The 23,786-nt window shown below is 41.5% G+C and overlaps 1 protein-coding gene across 1 annotated transcript in view; it reads left to right on the top strand.

The window, feature by feature from the left end:
* The window catches only part of THRAP3 (thyroid hormone receptor associated protein 3), a 75,491-nt gene that overhangs the window by 33,321 nt on the left and 18,384 nt on the right, over positions 1 to 23,786 (top strand). Inside the window, 1 exon segment of the mRNA XM_032301894.1 lies at positions 23,072 to 23,236. Coding sequence (XP_032157785.1) covers positions 23,100 to 23,236 — 137 coding nt within the window. The 5' untranslated portion in view covers positions 23,072 to 23,099.

Raw genomic sequence — 23,786 nt, 5'->3', positions numbered from 1 at the left:
AGAGATGGAGAGAAAGCACCCAAGCACTGGGAGTGGCAGGCAGAGGGAGAAGCAGGCTCTGCTCTGAGCAAGGAGCCTGATAGGGGACTCGATCCCAGGATCCTGGCATTATGACCCAAGCCTAAGGCAGACGCTTAACTGATTGAGCCACTCAGGTATCGCAGTAGATCTATTTCTCTAGGTGGTTTATATGCAGTTCCTGAGGAAAGCCCAGAGAGAGGAGCAGCATTGCTCACATATATCTGAACTAAGTTCTGGTTGGGTGTTTGGATCTAACTGGAGTTGGAGTAGTTGTGTTGTCTTTAAATGTAGGTAGCTTTGAATAGTGCCTTAATTCATTTTTTAAATAAATACTTTATTTGAGAGAGTGTGGGGGAAGAGGCAGAGGGTGAAGCAGACTCCCTGCAGAGCAGGACTCTATTCCAGGACCCCGGGATCGTGACCTAAGCGGAAGGGAGTCACTTAAGTGACTAAGCCACCAAGGCGCTCCCTTAATTCTTTTTATTTTATTTTATTTTTTTAAAAATATTTTATTTATTTATTTGACAGAGACAGAGATCACAAGTAGGCAGAGAGGCAGGCAGAGAGAGAGGAGGAAGCAGCCTCCCTGCCAAGCAGAGAGCCTGATTTGGGGCTCGATCCCAGGACCCTGGGATCATGACCTGAGCTGAAGGCAGAGGCTTAACCCACTGAGCCACCCAGGCGCCCCCCTTAATTCTTTTTAAATGGAAACAGCGGGTTGGGCTCTTGGTTTCTTTTGTAGACTCAGGATAAAATCCAAAGTGATAGCAGATCTTGAAATCATTTTTGGTTCTTATGTAGAGTTGTGTGTTTATTTAAGACATTTTTCTTTTTTTCTCCCTCAGTATATCTGGTGAAGTGCAGATATAAATGGAAAACCATCAGGTGGTTATATCAACAGGAAAATCTTAGTGGATAGAAACTATAAACTGTAAAAATAACAGATGAATTTAAAAGTGACTTAAGTAGAGGCGTCTGGCTGGCTCAAGTCAGTCGAGCGTGCCATTCTTGATCTCAGGGTTGTGAGTTTCAGTCTCATGTTGGATGTAGAGATTACCTAAAAAAAATTAATAAATAAAAGGTGCCTAGGTGCTCAGTGGGTTAAAGCCTTTGCCTTTGGCTCACGTCATGATCCCAGGGTCCTGGGATCGAGCCCCACGTTGGGCTCTCTGCTCAGTGGGGAGCCTGCTTCCCTTCCTCTCTCTCTGCCTGCTTGTGATCTCTCTCTGTCAAATAAATAAATAAAATCTTAAAAAAAGAAAAGGGACCAAATCATAATACTGGATCAGATTTAAAACTTGAGCATTCAAAAAGATGTAATCATTGTTGTCCTCTAGGACAGCACTGTGCAAGAGAAGTCCAGTCTGAACTGTACATAATTTTGGATTTTATAGCAGCCACATTATAAAAGAAATCAAATGAAATTAATTTTAATGATATTTTTATGTACTATATCCAAAACATTCTCGTTGCAACATGTAATTAATATAAAAAATAGTGAGTTAGTTTACATTTTGATTTTTGTACTAAGTCTTTGAAATTCTTTATTTTTTATGTGTGGCTCATCTCGGTACAGACCAGTAACATTTCAGGTGCTTGGTAGCCATGTGTTTATTGGACAGTGCAGTGTGAGGGCTTATGCATCTGAAGGAACAGAAAAATTAATGATTCAGTTATTGAATGATACATTCCCATCTTCTAAATATAAAGCCTTGAAAGAATAACTTATAATGAAATAAACTTAAACACACACTTTTTTCCTTCTAAACCTCTGTGTGATAGACTTGTTTAGAGAAGATGATTTGATCCTAGAAAGATCAATGTCTGTAAAAGATGTCAAACAACTTATTTCTCCTAATAGAGTTATAAAGTAGAATTCTGTGTAAACAGTGCTGTCTGTGTGTCAGGGGTTGGATGATAACTTCATGAAGAGAGACCACAGTCCTTCTCCTTGGAATCTGCAAACAGTGTTCTGCACAGAACCCTTCCAGGTTTCCTCAGTAAGAATCTTTGATAAATGGACTTCTTTTAAAGCTCTATAGGTGATAGCAGTATGCACCACTGGTTCAGCCCAAGGTATTTGTAATAGTAATTTCATTTTATTTTATATTTTATTTTTTAAAAATATTTTATTTATTTATTTGACAGAGAGTGATCACAAGTAGACAGAGAGGCAGGCAGAGAGAGAGAGGGAAGCAGGCTCCCTGCTGAGCAGAGAGCCCGATGCGGGACTCGATCCCAGGACCCCGAGATCATGACCTGGGCCGAAGGCAGCGGCCCAACCCACTGAGCCACCCAGGCGCCCAGTAATTTCATTTTAAAATGAGACAGTTAAGTGTCCGAGTTGGCTGTTCAGTTTTTAAAGAGGTTTAGTACCATAATGAAAGCTGGAAGGAGGCCATAGATCATTAGTTTTGTGTGTGTGGGGGGGGCTAGATTATTTATTTATTTTATTTATTTATTAGAGAGAGAGAGAGATCACAAATAGGCAGGGAAGGGGGGGAAGCAGGCTCCCCGCTGAGCAGAGAGACTGATGCAGGGCTCAATCCCTCGACCTGAGACCATGATCTGAGCTGAACACAGAGGTCTAACTAACCCACTGAGCCACCCTGGTGGCCCAAGAGGCCATAGGTCATTAGTTAACATAGGCTGTACTGTCTTTAAGTTAGAAGAGCTGAGAGTTCCTCTAAAAAATAAAAAGATACTCCCTAGGGGTAACACATACTCATTTAAAACTGGCACTAAAATTGCTGTTACCCACCCTAGGGATAGAGGAGAATAGCCTCTGGGGTGAAGTGAAGATTATTGAAGCTGCTGATTGTGCTGTTCACTCTGTTTCTCTAATGATGAGATTGATTGCATAGATGATCTGTTAGCTTAGTAGACCCCCACTGAGTAAACTCTCAAGAGAAGATGCCACAAGTTGCCTACATTGGGGATACTGTGATGAACAAGTTCCAAATGAATGGCCTCTCAACTTGCTGTTGATGTTCCCTGCTAACACCTAGCAGCAAAGGAATTTGTTCTTCGAAGTTTGTGACTGTAGAATATGATCTTTTTGGATGCCTGGGTGGCTCAGTTGGCTGAGTGACTGCCTTCAGCTCAGGTCATGATCCCGGAGTCCTGGGATCGAGTCTTGAATAGGGCTCCCAGCTCCACGGGGAGTCTGCTTCTCACTCTGACCTTCTCCCCTCTCATGCTCTCTCTCTCTCTTTCAAATAAATAAATACAATCTTTAAAAAAAGAATATGGCCTTTTTTTGCTTCTGTATACCTCTCAGTGCAACACATGCTTTAGCTAATATAAGGTATAAAACACTGTATTCTGTGATTACTTACTACTAATAGCAAGAAAATAGAATTCAGTGAACGTCTGTTTGCTCTTAGAGAGGTTCCCTAGCATTTCCTTCTCACCACTCTGTGTTTGTAGCTAAACATAGCTTGTGGCAGGAACTTACCTGCTATATGCCAGGCAGTTTTTGTGCACTTTCTTTGTTCCCACAGTGGTTCTGTAATTGGTACGTCACTCTTGGAGGATTGGGAAAGTAGCTTACCCAGCTCATGAGTGCAAGAGCCAAGAACCTAGTTCTTTTTCAGTGCCAAAGCCCCTACTCACTGCAGAACCTTGTCCAGTATTAGAAAGTGACTCTCAGGAGCCCCTGGTGGCTCAGTCAGTTAGGCGGTCCGCCTTCTGCTTGGGTCATGATCCTGGAGTCCCAGGATTGAGCTCTGCATGGGGCTCCCTGCACAGTGGGGAGTCCGCTTCTCCCTCTGCCCTTACCCCACTTGTGTTCTCTCTCTCTCTCTCTGGAAAGAATAAGTAAAATCTTAAAAAAAAAGAAGAAAAGAAAAAGTGACTCTCGGGTGCTGTCCACTTGAGATAGGGCATTTTATTTATTTATTTTTAAAGACCCCCCCCCCCTTTTTTAAATTTTTAAGCTCTACGACCAGTGTGGGGCTGAAACTCACCACCCTGAGGTGAAGAGTTGCATGCTCCACTGACTGAGCCAGTCAGGTGCCCGGAGATGGGGCATTTTAGATTGATAATTCAGCATATTCCCTCACTTACAGCCACCTTCATGCCCATCTTGAAGTAACTTAGATTGTGGAGAACACTGAATGAAACCTGGATTCGAGTCCTAGCTTGGTTGCTGTGTGTCGCGATTATTATGGCTCCCCTTGCCACTGAGCAGGACTTCCCAGCCGCCTGTCTTTTTTGGACTTCATGACTGTGAAACATGGACACCAAATCCCTCTGGCTTTTTGTTTGCTTATAATAAACTTATTCATTGGAGACCTGGTTGACATACCACTGCAGGGATGGTCCCACATCCCCGTATTAGTTTGCTAGGGCTGCTGAGAGTACAGACTGGGTGCCTTCAGCAAGAGCAGTTTCTTGTCTTACACATCTGGAGACTTGGAGTTAAAAAATCCACGTGTTGGTGGGGTTGGTTCCTTGGCATATAGGTTGGTCTCTTCATACTGTCTTTCCTCCACATACCCCCATGTCCAGACGTCCTCTCTTTATAAGGATAACCTACATCTCTGTAAAGATCCTGTCTCCAAATGAGGTCACATTCTGCAGTACTTGGGGTTAGGACTTCAACATACAAATTTTGGGGGTAAGGGGGAAACAGTTCAACCCATATTCTGTTCCCCATGCCGGGTTTCCCGTCAGTATGTGTACAGAATTAATGAACCAGTACTGATACATTGTTGTTAACTAAAGCGTTATCTCTGTTTCAGCACAGGAGAAAACTTCAAAGAGAGACTAGGAAAAGATCCCAAAGTAGTGACCTCCTTTCTGACTTTACTCTAGTGCATGTGCAGGAAAACTCCCAAAGTCACATTATGAACCTGAAGAGATAATGAAAGATACTTTTCTGTGTGTAATTACAACAGGACAGGGACCTTGTCTTTCTTGTTTGCTGCATCTAGCATAATGTGCAGCATGGGAGTTAGTGTTGAGTAAATCCGCATGGAAGGAACAGAAGTACACCCCTGATTCTTGCTGGACCATGGTAGTTTTGGAGAATAGACTCCTCCCACTCTTCCTAAAGGAACTGTAGGCGTACCTACCTTTTACTGTACTTCACTCTGTTGAGCTTTGTAGGTACTGTGTTTTTTGGTTTTGTTTTGTTTTTACAAATGGAATGCTGTGGTATCCCTGCATCGCGCAAGTCTGTCGGTACAGTGCATGTTCGCAGCGGTTTTGTCACTTCATGTCTCTGTGTCACAGTTCGGTGATTCTTGTAGTATTTAAAACTTGTTAAATTATATTTGTTATAGTGATCTATGATTAGGGATTACAACCTGCTGAAAGCTTAAATGATGGGTAGCATTTTTTAGCAATAAAATATTTTTTCATTAAAATAATGTATTTTTTTAAGACATTGTGGTATTGCACACCTGATAGACTACAGTATAGTGTAAATGTAAGTTTTAAACCAAAAAATTCATTTGATTTACTTTATTGCTGTGGTTTGGAATCAAACCTGCAGTATTTCCAATGTGCGCCGTCTATGTAGAGATTGTGAAACTTGCTTTAATGAGAGAGCAAAACTTTTTAAAACAGAAATGATTGTATATTTACTTTTCCATTAAGCATCTCTAATGCGCAGTGTCCTGTTTGTTTGTAAAGCCTGACTTACTGCCTATCCTGAAACCTTAGAAGTTGTATGTCCAGTGTTATCCACGTTTAACAAAAGAATAAACAAACCTGCAGAGATTATTACTTTCTTAAAGTTCCCCAGGACTGTCTTACTCCAAGTCACTTCCTTTCACTATGACATTTGTAGACAAACCATAGACTGTACTTACTACACAGGGTGCAGGCAAATAAGGTTATTTACCACTTACTTGTTATTCCTTCACAATACCTCTAAGAGGCATACTTACAGTAAAAGAAATTGGTGTGTAAAATTCTTTGCCTGCATTTTATTTCACTAGCTTCTTTCAGGCTGGTGACTCAGACCTAGTCCATTGTTTGTGTGGATTTTTCAGACTTTCCAGGCACTGACTGATTTTGAAATTACCTTTCTGTGAGTGTTAAATAATATCCCACCAGTTAAGACTTCCATATGTTTAATTTCTGATTGAGGGAAAAATAGTTTTTTTTTTTTTTAAAGATTTTATTTATTTATTTGACAGACAGAGATTACAAGTAGGCAGAGAGGCAGGCAGAGAGAGAGGAGGAAGCAGGCTTCCTGCTGAGCATAGAGCCCGATGAGGGGCTCCATCCCAGGACCCTTGGATCATGACCTGAGTCGAAGGCAGGGGCTTTAACCCACTGAGCCACCCAGGTGCCCTGAGGGAAAAATAGTTTGATTAAAAGAGTGAATAAAGGTGTTCCCCAGCAAAGATTTGTCATTGGGATCCTAATATTTTCTCTGATGTCAAAGAAGGCAAGTAAGCAAGCTTTATGGAACTCTGATTGCTGTGTGGAAATCAGCCTTGAAATAACTAGTGCCTTTCTGCCTGCTGTACTCTGTGTTTACTGAAAATACATATCACTGAATTTTTCCTACTTTTCTAAGTCTTCAGAAGTAGTATGGTCCTGGGGTGCCTGGCTGGCTCAGTTGATAGAGTATGTGACTCTTGATCTCGGGGTGGTGAGTTCAGGCCCCACGTTGGATGTGGAGTCTACTTTAAACATTTTCTTTTTTAATTTTTAAATGTTTTATTTTTATTTATTTGACAGAAACCCAGCAAGAGAAGGGAACACAAGCAAGGGGAGTGGGAGAGGTAGCAGGCTTCCCACTGAACAGGGATCCCAATGTGGGGCTCAATCCCAGAACCCTGGGATCATGACCTGAGCCACACAGGCACCCCTCTTTTTAATTTAAAAACAACAACAACAACAACAACCCCCCCTCCCAAAAAAACGGAATTGTAATATGGTCCTGTTCTTTTAAAAAGTGAAAGATGGAAGGAGTGGACTTTGCCGTATCATTGGGACAAGAAATTAATTAAGTCACTGAAGAGCAAGAAGGAAATGTGACTTCTTGCTGACTCTGTGATGGAAGAAGCTAGAAACAGTGTCCCACATCTTGACAGGGGTCTGTAGCAGAGCCCTGACTTGTTCTGGGAATTCATCTTTACCAGGTGAGGGGCTTGCCTGAATTTGGTATGGGTGGCTTGTCCCATACAAGTTGGTAAGGTTTGTTGTTTGAAGAGAGCACGAGAGTGAGAGGGATGGATAGAGGCAGAGGGAGAGAGAGAGATTCAGAAGCAGACTCCCCCACTGAGTGCAGAGCTCCATCTTACAGTCATGACCTGCACTGAAATCAAGAGTCAGGTGCTGAACCGACTGAGCCACCCCGGTGGCCCAAATGCTAAATTTTTAGTTATAATCAGAAGGTAAGTGGCCAAGTCCCTGGTCAGCTAATAATGTATTTTCAGGCAGATTGGCTAGTTTTTTTTTATAAAGGAATAGAATGTGATGAATGTGAAATGATTACTTCTATAGTAAGTTTCAGTACTGATTGGCTGGAGATGGAAAGATGATTATTTTCTTACAAGATTTTTATTTGAGGGGTGCATGGGTGACTCAGTTAAGCATCAGCCTTCAGCTCAGGTCATGATCCCAGAGTCCTGGGATTAAGTCCAGCATCGGGTTCCCTGCCCAGTGGGGAGTCTGCTTCCCTCTGCCCCTCTCATTGCTCGTGCTCGCTCTCAAATAAATTTTTGGGGGGGGGGGTTGTTTCTGTTTTTTTTTTTTTAAGATTTTATTATTTATTTATTTGACAGAGAGACAGCGAGAAAGAACACAAGCAGGGGGAGAGGGAGAGAGAGAAGCAGGCTTCCTGTTGAGCAGGGAGCCCAGTGCAGGCTCGATCCCACAGGATACTGGGATCATGACCTGAGCAGAATGCAGATGGTTAATGACTGAGCCATCCAGGCACCACTCAAATAAAAAATAATTTTAAAAAAGGATTTTATTTGAGAGAGAGAGAGCAAGAGCTCGAGGGAGCATGAGTGGGGTGGGGGGGGGCGATGGGAAGGGTAGAGGGAGAGAGAGCTGAGCAGGGAGGCCCACATAGGGCTCAATCCCAGGACTCTGAGATCATGGCAGAAGGCATGAGAAGGCAGGCGTTCCCTGAGAAGGCAGCTGCTTAACCAACTGAGCCACCCAGGAGCCCCAGGATGTTTTTTTTTTTTTTTTTTTTAAACCAAAAGATTAAGCTGTTCTATTTAATTCCAGTTTTAGGACATGTCTGAAGTAAGGATGAGGAATGTCCTGCTAAGGTTTGTGTAAATTTTTCAAGTTTTTTGGCAATGGTGGGCTGTTCAGATCCTCACTTTATTGATTAAAAAATGGCTACAAAGAGATAAAAACAATTGCCTTATATAAGAGTTTCTGGGTTTATCCAGAGCAATTGGTTTTGGTAAATTTCTTTCATTTCTCTCACTTAAGGTGCTTGCATACTTGCTTGGTGCCAGTTATTTATTCATTTATTTATTTACAGCTTTTCATTGCTCCCAGTGTCCAAAAAAAAGGATTAGGGCGCCTGGGTGGCTCAGTTGGTTAGGTAACTGCTTGGGTCATGGTCCTGGAATCCTAGGATCAAGTTCCTCATCAGGCTCCCAGCTCCACGGAGAGTCTACTTTTCCCTCTGACCATCTCCCCTCTCATGCTCTCTTTCAGTGTCTTTCTCAAATAAATAAATAAAATCTTTAAAAAGAAAAGAAAAAGTTCCCTTCCTCTTCTGGGCATCTTGATATTTTGGGGGCAAGGAGGGAAGAAAACAGTTTGCAAATGGTCAAACAGGAGACTAGAGCTACAGTCCGTTGTTTATTAGCCGATGATGGCTGGTGCTTGGGCTTGAAAGGAGGGATGTCAAGAAGACCTCCTGAGGTCGGCTCTGCTCCCTGCTGGATACACCAGCGGAATCTCTAACAGGTTATCAGGAGACTTTAGGAAATGAGCTTTGTTGGACTGAGCCCAAAGTGTCCAGAGTAAGTAATAATGCAATTAATTAGGAAAGGATTACTCCTTACCCTGGAATTTCCCTCAAGATTGAAGTGACAGTAGAATATCCCCCCTCTTTTCTTCTGTTTTTGCTACACAGTTTGGTACGGATTTCCTGATAGAATCTGGAGTTCCTGTTTGCCATCCAAAGAAGTACTAGTGCTAGAAAAGAGAGACAGTGATGGACTTTTTGGAGGACTTGGAATTGAATTTTTGTTAAAAGCTGGCTTACTATTTCCCTCATAGGCAATGTTCTTGATCTAGGGAGAAAAGAAGGTTGTATTATTACAAATAATCCACACATAATCCAGGCTTGCCATTCCTCAGTTGCTCCTCTTTTAAACTGCTGTAGAGCCCACCCTCAGGGAAACTTCTTACTACTCAGAAAAATTATCCATGTGTCTGTGGAGAAATAATGAATAATTTTTTTTATGTAGTGAAAACAATACATGGATTTGGGTCTTTGTTTCTGCACTTAACCTTGAGACACACAGACCAAGGGCCAGATACTGTTTCAGGCCACAGAGGGGTCCCTGTGCTGCACTGTTTCTGTGAAGGTTGCCAAGCTGGTTCCTCAGAATTCTCTTTCCAGCTCAACAACAACAGTTAGGAAGGACAGTTGGGAATTTGTTTTTTGTAAACAGGTCGTTGTTAACATAAGTGAACTAAAGTATATGCTTTCATTAATAAAATTGTTACTTTGAGGGAAGTTGATAGTAAGGCTAACAAAAAGCACATTGGAGGGATGCCTAGGTGCCTCAGTCAGCTGAGTGTCAGACTCTTGATTCTGGCTCAGGTCCTGATCTCAGGGTTGTGAGGTCTGGCTCTGTACTCAGCGGGGAGTCTGCTTGAGATCCTCTTTTCCTTTGTCCCCACTGTCCCCTCACCCCAGCTCAAATGAATAAATAAATCAATTTAAAAAGATTTATTTATTTATTTGAGACAGAGAGAGAGCAGCCCAAGCAGGGCAGAGAGGCGGAGGCAGAGGGAGAAGGAGGCTCCCCACTGAGCACGGAGCCAGATGCGGGGTTCAATCCCAGGACCTGGACCTGAGCTGAAGCCAGACATGGACTGAGTCACCCAGCGGCCCCAAGGAAACCACACTGGGGAACAAGTGACCATATCATGTATTTCCCTAAATGCCAAACAGTTGACGTGAGCTCAAAATTTTTACAGAGGATTTTGGACTTTGTATTAGAAGGCTTTTAGCTTTTGGGGGTTGCTAATCAAATGTGTATTTGTTATTACGTATTTTCTGCTCTCTCAAAGTGATTTTCTCAGCTGTTACAAGGTATTCACACTTCTAAAAACAGGTCGATGAAACAGCCCACCATGGGAATGGTATTTTAGACTTCTCATGTCCGGTAATTAGGAGGTAGTTTAGGGTTGCACTTTGGAATTGGCTTTAAATATGTCTGAAGTTAAGTCAGAGGGATTGTTATTTGCTGATAAATGATCTTCCTTGTGGACTTCTTTGCAGAGGATACATGGAGAAGCATGTGGAGGTGAGCAAATTGGGTCTCTTCATTACTTTTTTTTTTTTTTTAAGTGATCTCTATATCCATCATGGGGCTTGAACTCATAGGCACCTCCCTTCCCCGAGATCAAGAGTGGCATGCTGTACTGACTGAGCCAGCCAGGTGCCCCTGGGTGTATTTTTTAAAATTGAGATATAATTGGGCGCCTGGGTGGCTCAGTGGGTTAAGCCGCTGCCTTCGGCTCAGGTCATGATCTCAGAGTCCTGGGATTGAGTCCCGCATCGGGCTCTCTGCTCAGCAGAGAGCCTGCTTCCCTCTCTCTCTCTCTGCCTGCCTCTCTATCTATTTGTGATTTCTCTCTGTCAAATAAATAAATAAAATCTTTTAAAAAAAAAATAAATAAATTGAGATATAATTGACATACTAGATTCAGGTGTACAGTACAGTGATTTGGTATTTTTTGGGGGGGGGTTTCTTAATACAGGGAATCTCTGTTGTATTTTATTATTATTGTTGTTGTTGTTTTTTATTTTAAGGGAAAAGATACAGGAAAATTGCTGCAGAGACTGGCTATATCCGCCCATACTAGTTAGGATTTTGACTATAAATAGAGCCAACCTGCAGAGGGTAGTTTTTGAAGCTGGGTGATGGGTACACTTGGGTTCTTTCAACTGTTTTTTTCTAGTTTTGTGTATGAATCAACACTTCCATAATAAATACATTTTAAAGTAATAGAACTCAGTTGGCTATAAGGCTGGCCTTTCTTAATCCTCTTTAAAGACGTAAAAGAATAAAACAGTCCTACTGTAATAAGGTTTCCCCAGATGGACTTTGAGTTATTATAATGCAGCTTTATTTATCTAGGATCATGGAAATGACTGTTTTGGATTTTTAAAGATATCTCAGAAGGAGATGGATAGATATTTGATTCCACATTAAAGATAAGAGTCAACCCATTAACTCTGGAATGTCAACAACTTTGATTTTTTAGAATATGGGGGGAAGTCATCTGTAAAATGACCAGCTGAGAGAATAATATGTAAAGTAAGAAGCTGTCATCCTGTCTACCTCATTTTGTGTCTCTTTTTCTCCTGCCCTCTGCCTCTTCATACTTCCCTTCTTGCTCTGCAGAGGTCACATGTTGTTGCATGTGCTTATAGGTATGTCTTATGTGTACATCTGTACCTATATATTACACATTTGTGAAGCACTTCTGCCAGAGTCCATAGAATTCGATATTTAAACTTTTAAGAATTTTAGTACTAAACTTCGGAATAGTTTTTTTGTTTTGTTTTGTTTTGTTTTAAATTAAGCTCTTTGCCCAGTGTGGAGCTTGAACTCATGACCTCAAGATCAAGAGTTTTGTCCTCTACTGCTGAACCAGCCAGGTACCCCCAGAATAATTTTGATTTTATAACCTAAGCAAGGCCAGGCCTTTTATTGTGTCTTTAAATTATTCAAGCAGTAATTGCCATTCTCCCCACAGGCCCTTTCCCACTTTTAGGAAGGTGTTGAATGCACATTGTGATTATACTCTATAAATTTTAGGGCCTCAGAATTGAAATTAGTATTGTACTTACTGATTTACTTAATAATTTAAGAAAGCCACACATTAGAGTGAATTCTTAAATAAACCCATAAGTATACTAATTTCGGTTCTGAATTGAAATCAGAGACCACTTTATTGTATTCCCCCCCCCCGCCCCCCACCTCATTTCAGTTCCTTCAGGGATACAGGTGGGGAGTGAAGCCTCCACGAAGTGTTACCCTAGAGATACCCCCAGCTGCTCTTGATTGTTTCCCTCTTTCACTCAGGAGAGGGATAATCTCTAGAGGAAAGCATAAAATAGTAAACATGTTTAATATTTCACCTGAACTCTTTTCTCCTACCCTGAACTTTCCAGAGGCACACTGCTTTGCCCACTATCTTTTTATGAATGCTGAATTTCTCTCTTGGTATTTCTGCTTCTGTCTTTTCTCTATCTTGGTCATTTTGTATCTTGTTCACCAAGAATTTTCTGCTGCTTATCCTAGCTACTGCTGAAAGGATGCCTGCGTTGACTGACTTGGTGGCAGTAGAGTTTTACTCTAACATGTCACTGATAAGTGAAGTGTGAGTGTCTCTCCCTAACACTTGAGGTCTGTTTGGTCTTCTCTGTGTTGGTGTAAGACGTAGAACGGTTAAGAGTGATCTCAACTTTCAGTTTAGCAGTCATGATTAGGGCTGTGGTATGGACTGAATTCTATTCTGGATTGTATTGTTAATATTTGATCAACTGGTCTTTTGTTACTCCTGCTGGTGTGGGTGGGGAGCTTGGAGAATGAAGAGCAAGTTTGTAAGGATCAGTTCATTTAGCAAATGTGGTGTTCACTCTGTGGCTACACACTGTGCAGAGTGCTGAAGATGCAGTGGATACCAGGATCTCTAGCCACTTTATTTTGTAGCCTCCTGGTTTGGGTGTCCCGAATTGTTCAACTAATTCGGTTAGCGCTTTTAGGTTACCTTATGGTCATTGGATGTAGTGCCATCTGATCTGGAAAAGTGTGCTGTCCTCTTGGCATAGCAGAGACTTAGTTGTGGGCAAGGGACAGCCAGTGCAGGCCCATATGGAATCAGGTCTCAGGAGCTTTTCCGATTTTTTCAGAGTTACAGTAGAGACCCATAAGCAGCTGAGGATAATTTTAAGATCTGTTTTAAAAGCAGGTGTTCTCCAATAGCAGTTGAAAACCAGTTAATGGAATAAACTGTATAAATAGAATAAAGAACATGATCTCAGTGACACAATAAAAACATTTGGGAAAAAAAAAATCCCAACACACTTTCATAATTAAAATGTTCAACACACTAGGGATAGAAAGAGACCTCCTCAGTCTTATAGACCTCTGTGGAAAACCTGTCGCTTATCATCATGCTTAAAGATGGATGGAAGCTCTACAGCAGAGAATCTTCCCAGAAGAGGGCTGGTGTTGAGCTGCCCCTTTCCAAGCAAGGACCATTTAAAAAATTCTAGGTGGTTATATTTGAGTTTCTTGTTAGTAGTCTCTTGTTACATGAAGCCCTTTGTTCTCTACACCAGGCTGTAGTTTTCCTGTTCAGGCTCTCTCAAATGATCTATAACAGAAACATTCGTATTGTCTTTGGTAAAAGATTTCTTTTTGTACTGGAAGTTCTGAGGCAGGTTTCAAGCAGAATATGTTTCCATTTTTTGGAATGTTACAAGTTAGAGATAGGGGTTGGAGAAGAGAGCTGGTTGCTTTTGTTGAGCATTTCTGCTTTGCTGGTGGAAGAACTAAATTCCCAGAGATCATTATGCTTCAGAGATTTTTTTTTTTTTTTTTTAACTAAACAGCTTCACAAGAGACTGATGGCTGAAATATGAAAATAGAATAGCTAACCTGTAAGGTGATGGTGAGTCACAATGTTGGAAAAACGTGTGATTGAATTTTGGACCTATTTAGCTTTGGAACTTCGGGAGGCGAGTTACCTAACTCAGGTCCTTGTTTTCTCTTCTGTAAAACTGGTTCAGAACATAGTAGTTAAAGAGGTTTAGGTTTATAAAAATGAGGTAATTAAGGTTTGTAGCTCCTTATCTAGTGTATCTTGGTAAACTTTAGCAGTTGTTACTGGTAATCAAAGTGCCAGGGAATCATTTTTCTCTTCCTTTTTTAAAGATTTATATGTCAGATTGAGAGGGGGAGAGCACAAGTATGGGGGAGGGGCAGAGGGAGAGGGAGAAGCATCCTTCCTGCTGAGCAGGGAGCGGGATGGGGGACTCCTTCCCAGTACCCTGGGATTATGGTTTGAGCAGAGGGCAGATACTTTAATCTGTTTTCAATAGGTAACATCCATCAAGAAAGCCATTTTTTGCATAAGGTGGTCTTTTTGGTGGGCTGGTCCATTCAGAGAGTAAGTTAGACTGAGTTAGAAGGATGTTCTATGAATGTATTCTAGATATGGAATAGGCGGAGCTAGCTGCTCTCGCTGCCCCCACCCCCACCCCCAGTAGGTCTACACCCATTGTAGGGCTTTAATTTAGAACCCTGACGGAAATCAAGACTCAGCCATGGTCTGCTGACTTTGAGCCAGCCAGGTGCCCCAGGAACTGAATGTTCTTGAGTAGTGAGCCCTTCTTATGAGTGTAGCTGAATGGCCCTTGTTGAGGAAATAATACATCCTAGCCCTTCAGAGGATAGTCCCAGTTTAAAATCCTTTTCGTCATTGTCAACCTAAATATCCTGTAAACTTCACCTTCCTAGAGACAAACATATTTTCATCCCAGCTTGTCTTAGCCAGAAGCAAAGCAGAAACTTTATTTCTTTCGGTGGGTTTAGTACAAAGCTTCCAAAGAGAGAGGGACCCCGAGAGGGTTGCCCAAGGCAGAAACTTTCACTGGGCTATTTGCTAACTTTCAGCTTTGAACTCTGGTCTCATACTTTAAGGTTTCTTAAAGATGACTGTTATGGGTCATAAAATCATAGCTTTCTCTTTTTTTGAACTTCAAGAAGATGGAAATTCTTGTGCTTCAGTTTCCTGTTTTCAATATTTATTCATGACTAAAACTTGTATATTTATAAGTGTATGTCATAGGTGTTCTATGCATTTCAGTATTCAGGGTATAATATGGTATTTACATTTTATTTTATCAAAGATTTTTTTTATATATATTTATATTTTTAAGATTTTATTTTTTTATTTGACAGACAGAGATCACAAGTAGGCAGAGAGGCAGGCAGAGAGAGGAGGAAGCAGGCTCCCCGCTGAGCAGAGAGCCCGATGCAGGGCTCGATACCAGGACTTTGGGATCATGACCTGAGCCGAAGGCAGCTGCTTAACCAACTGAGCCACCCAGGCGCCCTGTTCATAAGATTTTTGCACTTCCTTTTGGGGGACTGATTTTGGGGAAGATTTTTATAGGTGATTATTCTTGTCTGTTTTGACCATTAGTTTTCTCTTACTTTGCACTTAGAAGGTGATATTTACTGATCCTGACCTGAAATTGTCTAGGTTTAGAGCTTACTTAGGTCCTGTAACCCAAATTAAACATTAAAATGAGTGTTCTTCCTGGGCGCCTGGGTGGCTCAGTGGATTGGGCCTCTGCCTTTGGCTCAGGTCATGATCTCAGGGTCCTGGGATTGAGCCCCACATCGGGCTCTCTGCTCAGAGAGCCTGCCTACTTGTGACCCCCGCCTGCTTGTTATCTCTCTCTCTCTCTCTGTGTCAAATAAATAAATAAAATTAAAAAAAAAAAGTGTTCTTCCTTTGTAACACTCTCGCTTTCTTGAATTAAAACTTGGGTTTTCTGTCATGAATGCTTGGAGGAAGAATGTATTCTAGTAATGAAATGTATTCTAGTAATGAAAGCTTCATGATGTTAATACAGTCTAATTAAACATACAGGCACCTCTGTATGCTTCACTGCTGCAAGGAAGCTGCTGGCGCTAGAAAAAGAGGCTGCTGTTGATCAGAATAGCAGCTCGTACTTTGGTCTCAAATTGGTTGTAATGTGTACTTTGAAATGAGAGTTCAACACAGTGTAAAATGTTGTGAATCTGCTCTCTTGGAGAAATGAATATTCTGCGAGATAGTAAATTTGATACGGGAATGAGAAGAGAAAAAAAGTGTAGTCTGTTCAAGCAAAGCCCTCTCTAGACACGAAATTACAGTGGGGGAGCCCTTCAAGCAGTGTAGATGCAGATAGCCAGAGATTAGACTTGATCACGGGCGTGCTTTAGTCCCTCGGCCAACTCCATTTACCTATCTGTCCTTGGGTTTCAAAAGCTTTAAAGGACTTACTAGGAAGGCTTTGGGTCTGCTTGATGTTACCATTTTGTTTCAGGTCGTAGTATGTTTGCCTTTAGTTTTTGTTTACTTGACTAGTAAATCCTTTTTCTGTAAAGGTAAAGTCCAAGAAGACTTTTAAAATATGAACCAAGTATTTATGGATTGAAGGATAGTTGTGTGGTATATATATAGCTTGGTCATTTGGTGCTGCTAAGGTTGGAACCCCAAACTTAGTGTTTTGAGGTTATATTTGGCACTACTTAGTTTTAGGAACCCAAAGTCCTGACAAGTGTGACCTCTCAGGCTACCTGCAGCATTCTGGCGATGGGATAAATACTCCCATAATGTTTATTCTGGTGAATTCAGCAGATACCTAACAATTGCCAAGATAATGCTGGCGTAATTACTAGGGACAATGAAAACAAAATCTGGGGTGAGAAGGGAAAAGGAATAATTTAATTCTTCCTTATTGTTGAGAGGTTGTTTTTTTTTTTTTTAAAGATTTTATTTATTTATTTGACAGAGATCACAAGTAGGCAGAGAGGCAGTCAGAGAGAGGAAGGGAAGCAGACTCCCCGCTGAGCAGAGAGCCTGAAGCGGGGCTTGATCCCAGGACCCTGAGATCATGACCCGAGCCGAAGGCAGAGGCCTTAACCCACTGAGCCACCTAGGTGCCCCTCGTTGAGAGTTTTTGATTTAGAGAAGTTTGCTTTGGCTTTGTCTGCCAGTATTCTTGTTTTGGGGTTGAAAAGTAAGATGTATTTTAATGATATAAAAGCCATAATTATGTCTCTTAAGATCTTCATTTTAAATAAAATGCATCTGTTCTTCCAAGGCCCATTGATCTGCTTGGTAATTAGAGAAATTGTTCTGGTGGAGAAGGCTTGGGCTTTGAAAGAGCTGATGGCTGGGACCTGTGCTCTCAGGTGGCTCTGCAGGAACAGCTTAAAGGGAACCTTAACTCCCAAGTGACAGGTTCGTATCTGAAGTGATTTCAAAAGGGTGTTTGAAATTCTTCTCTTGGGTTTTAAAGGAAAGGTTGGAGGAGAAAAGAACGAAAACAATAGTGTAAATACATACAGGGTATAGGAGGGGTCTTGCAGAAGGGTGTACGAGAAAAGACATCCGGGTTTAGTGACTTGAGACTCAGGCCGGTGTGTGCTTGGTATGGCTTTCCAGAAAGAAATTTTCAGATGCAGTAATAGTCTATATTAGGCCACCTTTGTAGACTTACTCTTAAGCTCTGAGTATCCCAGTGAAGGAAGACACAACGAATTGACTTTAATAAGGTAGTAATGGGGATATGTTACCACATTGTCTGAAGAGTGTTGGAGAGTTTGAGACTCGATCATACCAGGCCCCTGAGTATAGGAGGTGAGGAATCAGGTCCTATATTTCTGCATCCTTAACATCCTGGGCACTTAATCATAACTGTTGATTGCTACTTGTTCAGTTGGTGGGTTCTTTTATAATCTGGTGTAGGAGCATGACTACCTTATCTTAAATGTGAGAAGGTTTTACCCAAATTGTGTTTGAGGGGACATGTTTTCCCCTGAGCCTATGTTACACCATAGTCCTTCTGTAGGGACCTGACTTGTTTTATAATATTCTAAATGAAACAGCCTCTCTAGGAATGGGGGGCTTTGATGAAGAAGCAAAACTTCTTTTTGGGGAAATTCTGGTTTGAACAGAAATTAAATGCTCGGTACCCATAACATGTGAAAAGGTGCCACATTGATTTGCACGGGGTGTTTGTTTTTCTCACTTCCCAATATATTTGTAGGACGTGGACATGAAAGAAATGATAGAGGAAAAGGTATGTGTAATCACGGTGATATCTAAAAGTCTTCAAAAGAGAATTGAGAGTTGTCTTGAATGGATTTTACTTACTTGATCAAATGGCTTTACTTACGATTGTCCCCATTTTATACTAAGAAGTATATGTATGCTGGGGCGCCTGTGTGGCTCAGCGGGTTAAAGCCTCTGCCTTCAGTTCGGGTCATGATCCCGGGATCCTGGGTTCGAGGCCCATGTCGGGCTCTCTGCTCAGCGGGGAGCCTGTATCCACCCCCCCCCCGCCCCGGCCTGTCTCTCTGCCTACTTGTGATCTCTGTCTGTCAAATAAATAAATAAAATCTTTAAAAAAAAAAAAAGAAGTATATGTATGTATATCAAGAGAAAAAACTTGGGGCGCCTGGGTGGCTCAGTCGTTAGGCATCTGCCTTTGGCTCAGGTTGTGATCCCAAGGTCCTGGGATCGAGCCCCATATCAGGCTCTCTGCTCAGCAGGAAGCCTGCTTCTCCCTCTTCCACACCCCCTGCTTGTGTTCCCTTTCTCACTGTGTCTGTCTCTGTCAGATAAATAAATAAGATCTTTAAAAAGAGAGAGGAAAAAACTTACTGCCTTTGGACACTTCTTTCCCTTTCTCTTCATGTAACTTGATCTTTGTTCGTCTTTAGGTGACAGCTTAAATACCTCTTGACCATCTTATCTAAATAAGTCACAACTGTACTGTATACATTTAACATTATATCATCTTTGTCTTGTAGTACCTACCAGAATTTGTAATTACATTTTTGGTTGGTTGCATATTTGTTGTCTCTCAGCACCTCTAGACTATAAGCTCCATGAAGGCAAGGATCAAATCTGGTTTACATTTTTTTTAAGGAGGGGTGACCCAGAGGGAGAGACAGACTCTCAAGCAGGCTCCACACCCAGTCATGTCAGTCTCACAGTTCTGAGATCATGACCTGAGCTGAGTGACACTTCTGACTCAGCCACCCAGGCACCCTAGATCTGCTTTAATTTTAATTTAAGTGTTTATCCACTAGCTAGCATCCTCTTGAATGAGTTAAATGATTCATTGATTATTTCCAGCTGTGTTTTTGTATCATCCAAAGTTATTCCACTTCTTATGGTATAATGATGTTTTAAAAATTAGTTTCAGTTCACATTTAAAAAGTTCCAGGAGTGGGAGTGAGGGTGTATCACAGTGTTGTGACTCTCTTAAGCATACTTACCAATTCTAATAAGTTTAATACATGTAGAAAAGTTAAGTTTGGCTCTGCCTGTATTTAGGTAACAACATTTTGTTCTTAATGAAAATTAGCATTTATTTATTTATTTATTTATTTTTAAAAAAAGGCTTTATTCATTTGAGGGGTACCTCGGTTCGGGTCAGGTCATGATTCTGGTGTTCTGGGATTGAGCCCCTCCCCTGCTCTTTGCTTGTGATCTCTCTCTCTCAAGTATAAATAAATAAAAATCTTTTAAAAAAAGATTTTAGTTATTCATTTGAGAGAGCACAGACTTCCCACTGAGCAGGGAGCCCAATGCAGGGCTCCATCCCAGGACCTGGAGACCATGACCTGAGGTGAAGGCTGATGCTTAACTACCTGAGCTACCCAGGTGCCCCTGAAAATTAGCTTCTTAATTTTCTGATTTCTGGGGGTTGAAATGAGCATTTCCTTTGACACTAACTTGCCACTTTCTTTCCCTGAACTTTTTAAAGTCTGTTATTGTCCACCTGTTGTGTGAATAATCCAAAAGGATTTTCATTTCTTTTTTTTTTTTTTTATTTTTAAAGATTTTATTTATTTACTTGACAGACAGAGATCACAAGTAGGCAGAGAGGCAGGCAGAGAGAGAGGGGGAAGCAGGCTCCCTGTGGAGCAGAGAGCCTGATGCGGGGCTCGATCCCAGGACTCTGGGATCATGACCTGAGCTGAAGGCAGAGGCTTTAACCCACTGAGCCACCCAGGTGCCCAGGATTTTCATTTCTTGCTCAAGCTTAAATTAAAGATTGGGCAGAGATATTATGAGGCAAAGATAGCCCTAAACTTGTGACAGAAAAAAGACATTCAGCAGGACTGAACCCCCCAAAAACCCAAAACATCCTGAAGGCCGGCCAGAAAAATAAAATGCATTTTCTGTACTTAATTTCTGTAAATTGCTTGGTTACACCTCCAGCTCCTATCCCTGAATAACTTAATCCTCTACCCTGGCTTTGCATAATGATGCCACTGCCAAAAAACAGCATCAGGTGGAAAGCCCTTTGACCTTGCTGAAGCACACAGCAGTTCAGTCCCTTCAGCAGGGTTCAGACTCTAGGTCTTTGGCATCCTCATTTGGCAATGTCTTACTCACTACCCTTTGTCTCTGGCTTCCTAGCAGTTTCTCCATCATTCTCTAAATCAGGTCTCTTTTTCATGGTTATGGTTATTTCCCCTATAACCTGGAGTACCTTAGAGAAGGACTGGGTGGCTACTTTTGATTGTGTGGCTAGGCAAACCTCTGAGGAGATGGCTTTTGAGCTGAGATCTGAATAACAAAATCCAGGAGGTAAGGGAGGGTGAAATGTTTGCTGATAATCATTTTCCCTTCCCAAGCCAGGACGTTGTCGTAAGAGACTCTTAAGCAAAGCAGTGAGGCAGGGATGTGTGATAGAATAAGCTCTGGAATTTTGGCCTGGTTTGGCTGTTAACTAGCTTTGTGGGTTTTGACAGAGCCCTTGTTCTTCCTGGTCTTTGATAGACACGTGCTGTAGCACTTCAACTTCTTGCTCCTTGGAAGATGCCCAGAGTTGTGGTAGGGTATAAAGGAGGGTATGTGAATTGGCTTGATGGAGCGTACCTCGCAGACCAAACCCAGCAAACTTGTCAGGGCAGCTCTGAGGCTCTCTATTCATTCCTGCGGAGGAGGTAAACAAAGGAAAAGGCAATTCTGTTTTTTCATAGGAAACCTGAAAGAAGGTTGACCCTTGATGCTAAAGAAGAGGTAAAGGAAAGTGACAGCTCTTCACTTTATAAATTACCTTAGTACTGTGGTTATGGATTGATACTCTGTATTTTACAGGATGTAGTCCTTGCCACCATGGTATTAGAGTATTTGATGATACATTTTGTTTAGAGATTTATTTATTTATTTATTTGGAGAGAAGGGGGTGGGGAGGGGCAGAGGGAGAGGGAGTCTCAAGCAGACTGTCCACTGAGCACGGAGCCCAAGACCCTGAGATCATGTTCTGAGCTGAAATCAGGAGTGGGATGCTTAATCCACTGAGCCACCCGGGTGCCTCATCCACATCGTTTTAGCCATCTGTTGATGGACACTTGGGTTATTTCCATATGTTAGCTGTTTTAAATTATACTGCAATAAACATAGAGGTGCCCATGTCTTTTTGAATTAGTGTGTTCATATTCTTAGGGTAAATACCCAGTAGTGGAATTACTCAATCATATGGTAAGTTTATTTTTAATTTTTTTGAGCAACCTCCATATTGTTTTCCACAGTGACTGCACCAGCTTGCATTCCCACCACAGCACATAAGGGTTCCTTTTTCTCCATATCCTCACCAACCCTTGTTGTTTCTAGTGTTTTTTATTTTACCCATTCTAACAGGTGTGAGGTGATACCTCACTGTGGTTTTGATGTGCATTTATTTCCCTGATGGTGAGTGATGTTGGGCATCTTTTCCTTTGTCTCTTGGCCATCTGTCTGTCTTTGGAGAAATATGTTCTGTTTTCTGCCCTTTTTTTTTTTTAAGATTTTATTTATTGATTTGACAGATCACAGGTAGGCAGAGAGGCAGGCAGAGAGAGAGGAGGAAGCAGGCTCCCTGCTGAGCAGAGAGCCCAATGCGGGGCTTGATCCCAGGACCCTGGGATCATGACCCAAGCCAAAGGCAGAGGCTTTAACCCACTGAGCCACCCAAGAGCCCCTCTTCTGCCCATTTTTTAATGGTTGTGTATGTTTGTGTGTGTGTGTGTGTTGTATGAGTTCTTTGTATATTTTGGATACTACTTATCACATACATTATTTGCAGATCTCATCTCCTATTCAGTAGGTTGTCTTTTTGTTTTATTAATTGTTTGCTTCACTGTGGAGAAGCTCTTTATTTTGATGGAGTCCCAATAGCTTATTTTTGCTTTTGTTTCCCCTCATCTCAGGAGGCCCATCTAGAACAGCGTTGCTATAGCCAGTGTCAGAGAAATTACTACCTGTGCTCTCTTTTAGGATTTTTAGGGTTTGAGGTCTCACATTTAGGTCCTTTTAATCCATTTTGAGTTTATTTTTGTGTGTGGTATAAGAAGAAAGTCATCCAGTTTGATTCTTTTTCATGTAGCTATCAGTTTTCCCCAGTCCCATTTGTTGTTCTGTGACATTTTATTCATCTTTTTCTTGGAATTAAATGTTACGGATTTGCCTCATGACTTTAAGTCCCAGGGAGTAGAAAATGGTCAGATGTTGCCATATACTTAGTAACCAAGATCCCATTGCATAGGGTTTTCTTTCTTAGAATTGGGAAACCTGCCTCAGGTTTCAATACTTTTTTTAACAGTTGACTTAGTCTGAAAAATTTGTGTGCTTATTGACAAAAGACTGTATTTACCAAATCATTGGTAGCTCCCCTTACTGTTGTCATTGTTTCATTTTGTTCCCAAATCAGGGCTACAGGTCAGATTTTCCATTTGCTGCCGTGGCTTGAACTGTTTGGGACTGTACTGCTTAGAAATCCCTCCTTTAAAAAGAAAAATTGTTTTTTAAAGTAGGCCCCAGGCCCAACACGGTACTCAAACTCACAAACCCTGAGATCAAGTGTTGCGTGCTCTACCAACTGAGTCAGCCAGGTGCCCCTAAAAAAGTTTTCTTTTTAATTGACGTACAGTTAACATAGAAATCCCTCTTGGTAAAAGGGCAAAGTGTTTTTAATCAGTTGTTTTGTGTGTATGTGTGTGTGTGTTTAATTGTTTCTAAGTGTCCAGAGAAGGTCAACTTTGCAAAGGTATTCCGTCATTTGTTTGAATCTGTCTTCTTATTTTAGGTGTAACTGAAAAGTGACCTCTTCAGAGATGTCAAAAACAAACAAATCCAAGTCTGGATCTCGCTCTTCCCGCTCAAGATCTGCATCAAGATCTCGTTCTCGTTCATTTTCAAAGTCTCGGTCCCGAAGTCGATCTGTCTCTCGTTCAAGGAAACGCAGGCTGAGGTAAGGGGATGTGATTGTGTATCAGGATAACCATTGCATCGATCATTGTGGGTGTCTGAAGAGCTTTTGCTGGATTCTTTCTATGAGTTTCAGTTGGAGTGGGTTGGCTTAAGGCAGAGGGATAATGGGGCTGTAAGATATTACAGGTTTCTTGAAACGCTGCGAATCCAAATCACCGTTGAGTGCCATGCTGTTTGCCTAATTCCTTTTCTCCTCTGCCAGCATGTACTATTTCTCATCTACTTTGGAAGGAAGAGCATTTTGTTTTTATCTGAGCTGCTTGCTTCAAATCTCTACACCTGATTGTTTTTTCCTGGAGGCTTTGGACCAAAGTTTATATGCATCATCGGCAAAGAAAAGATAGCTAAGATTAATAGTATGACCGACATTGTGAGGAAAGCAACCTTATTAACTCTTAACATAATTAAACCTTAAAAATTTAATGGGAATCGTTTGCATATACCCGATGTGCCAGTTACTAATAAGCAGTGTCTGTCTGGTAAACCACAGCAAAGCTGTCCAAAAGTCACTCTTGTAGACATCACTGTGC

Source organism: Mustela erminea, chromosome 10, assembly GCF_009829155.1.
Source record: "Mustela erminea isolate mMusErm1 chromosome 10, mMusErm1.Pri, whole genome shotgun sequence".
Classification (NCBI taxonomy): domain Eukaryota; kingdom Metazoa; phylum Chordata; class Mammalia; order Carnivora; family Mustelidae; genus Mustela; species Mustela erminea.
The sequence above is the reverse complement of the archived record's forward strand: the minus strand, read 5'-3'. Positions and strand labels throughout refer to the sequence as shown.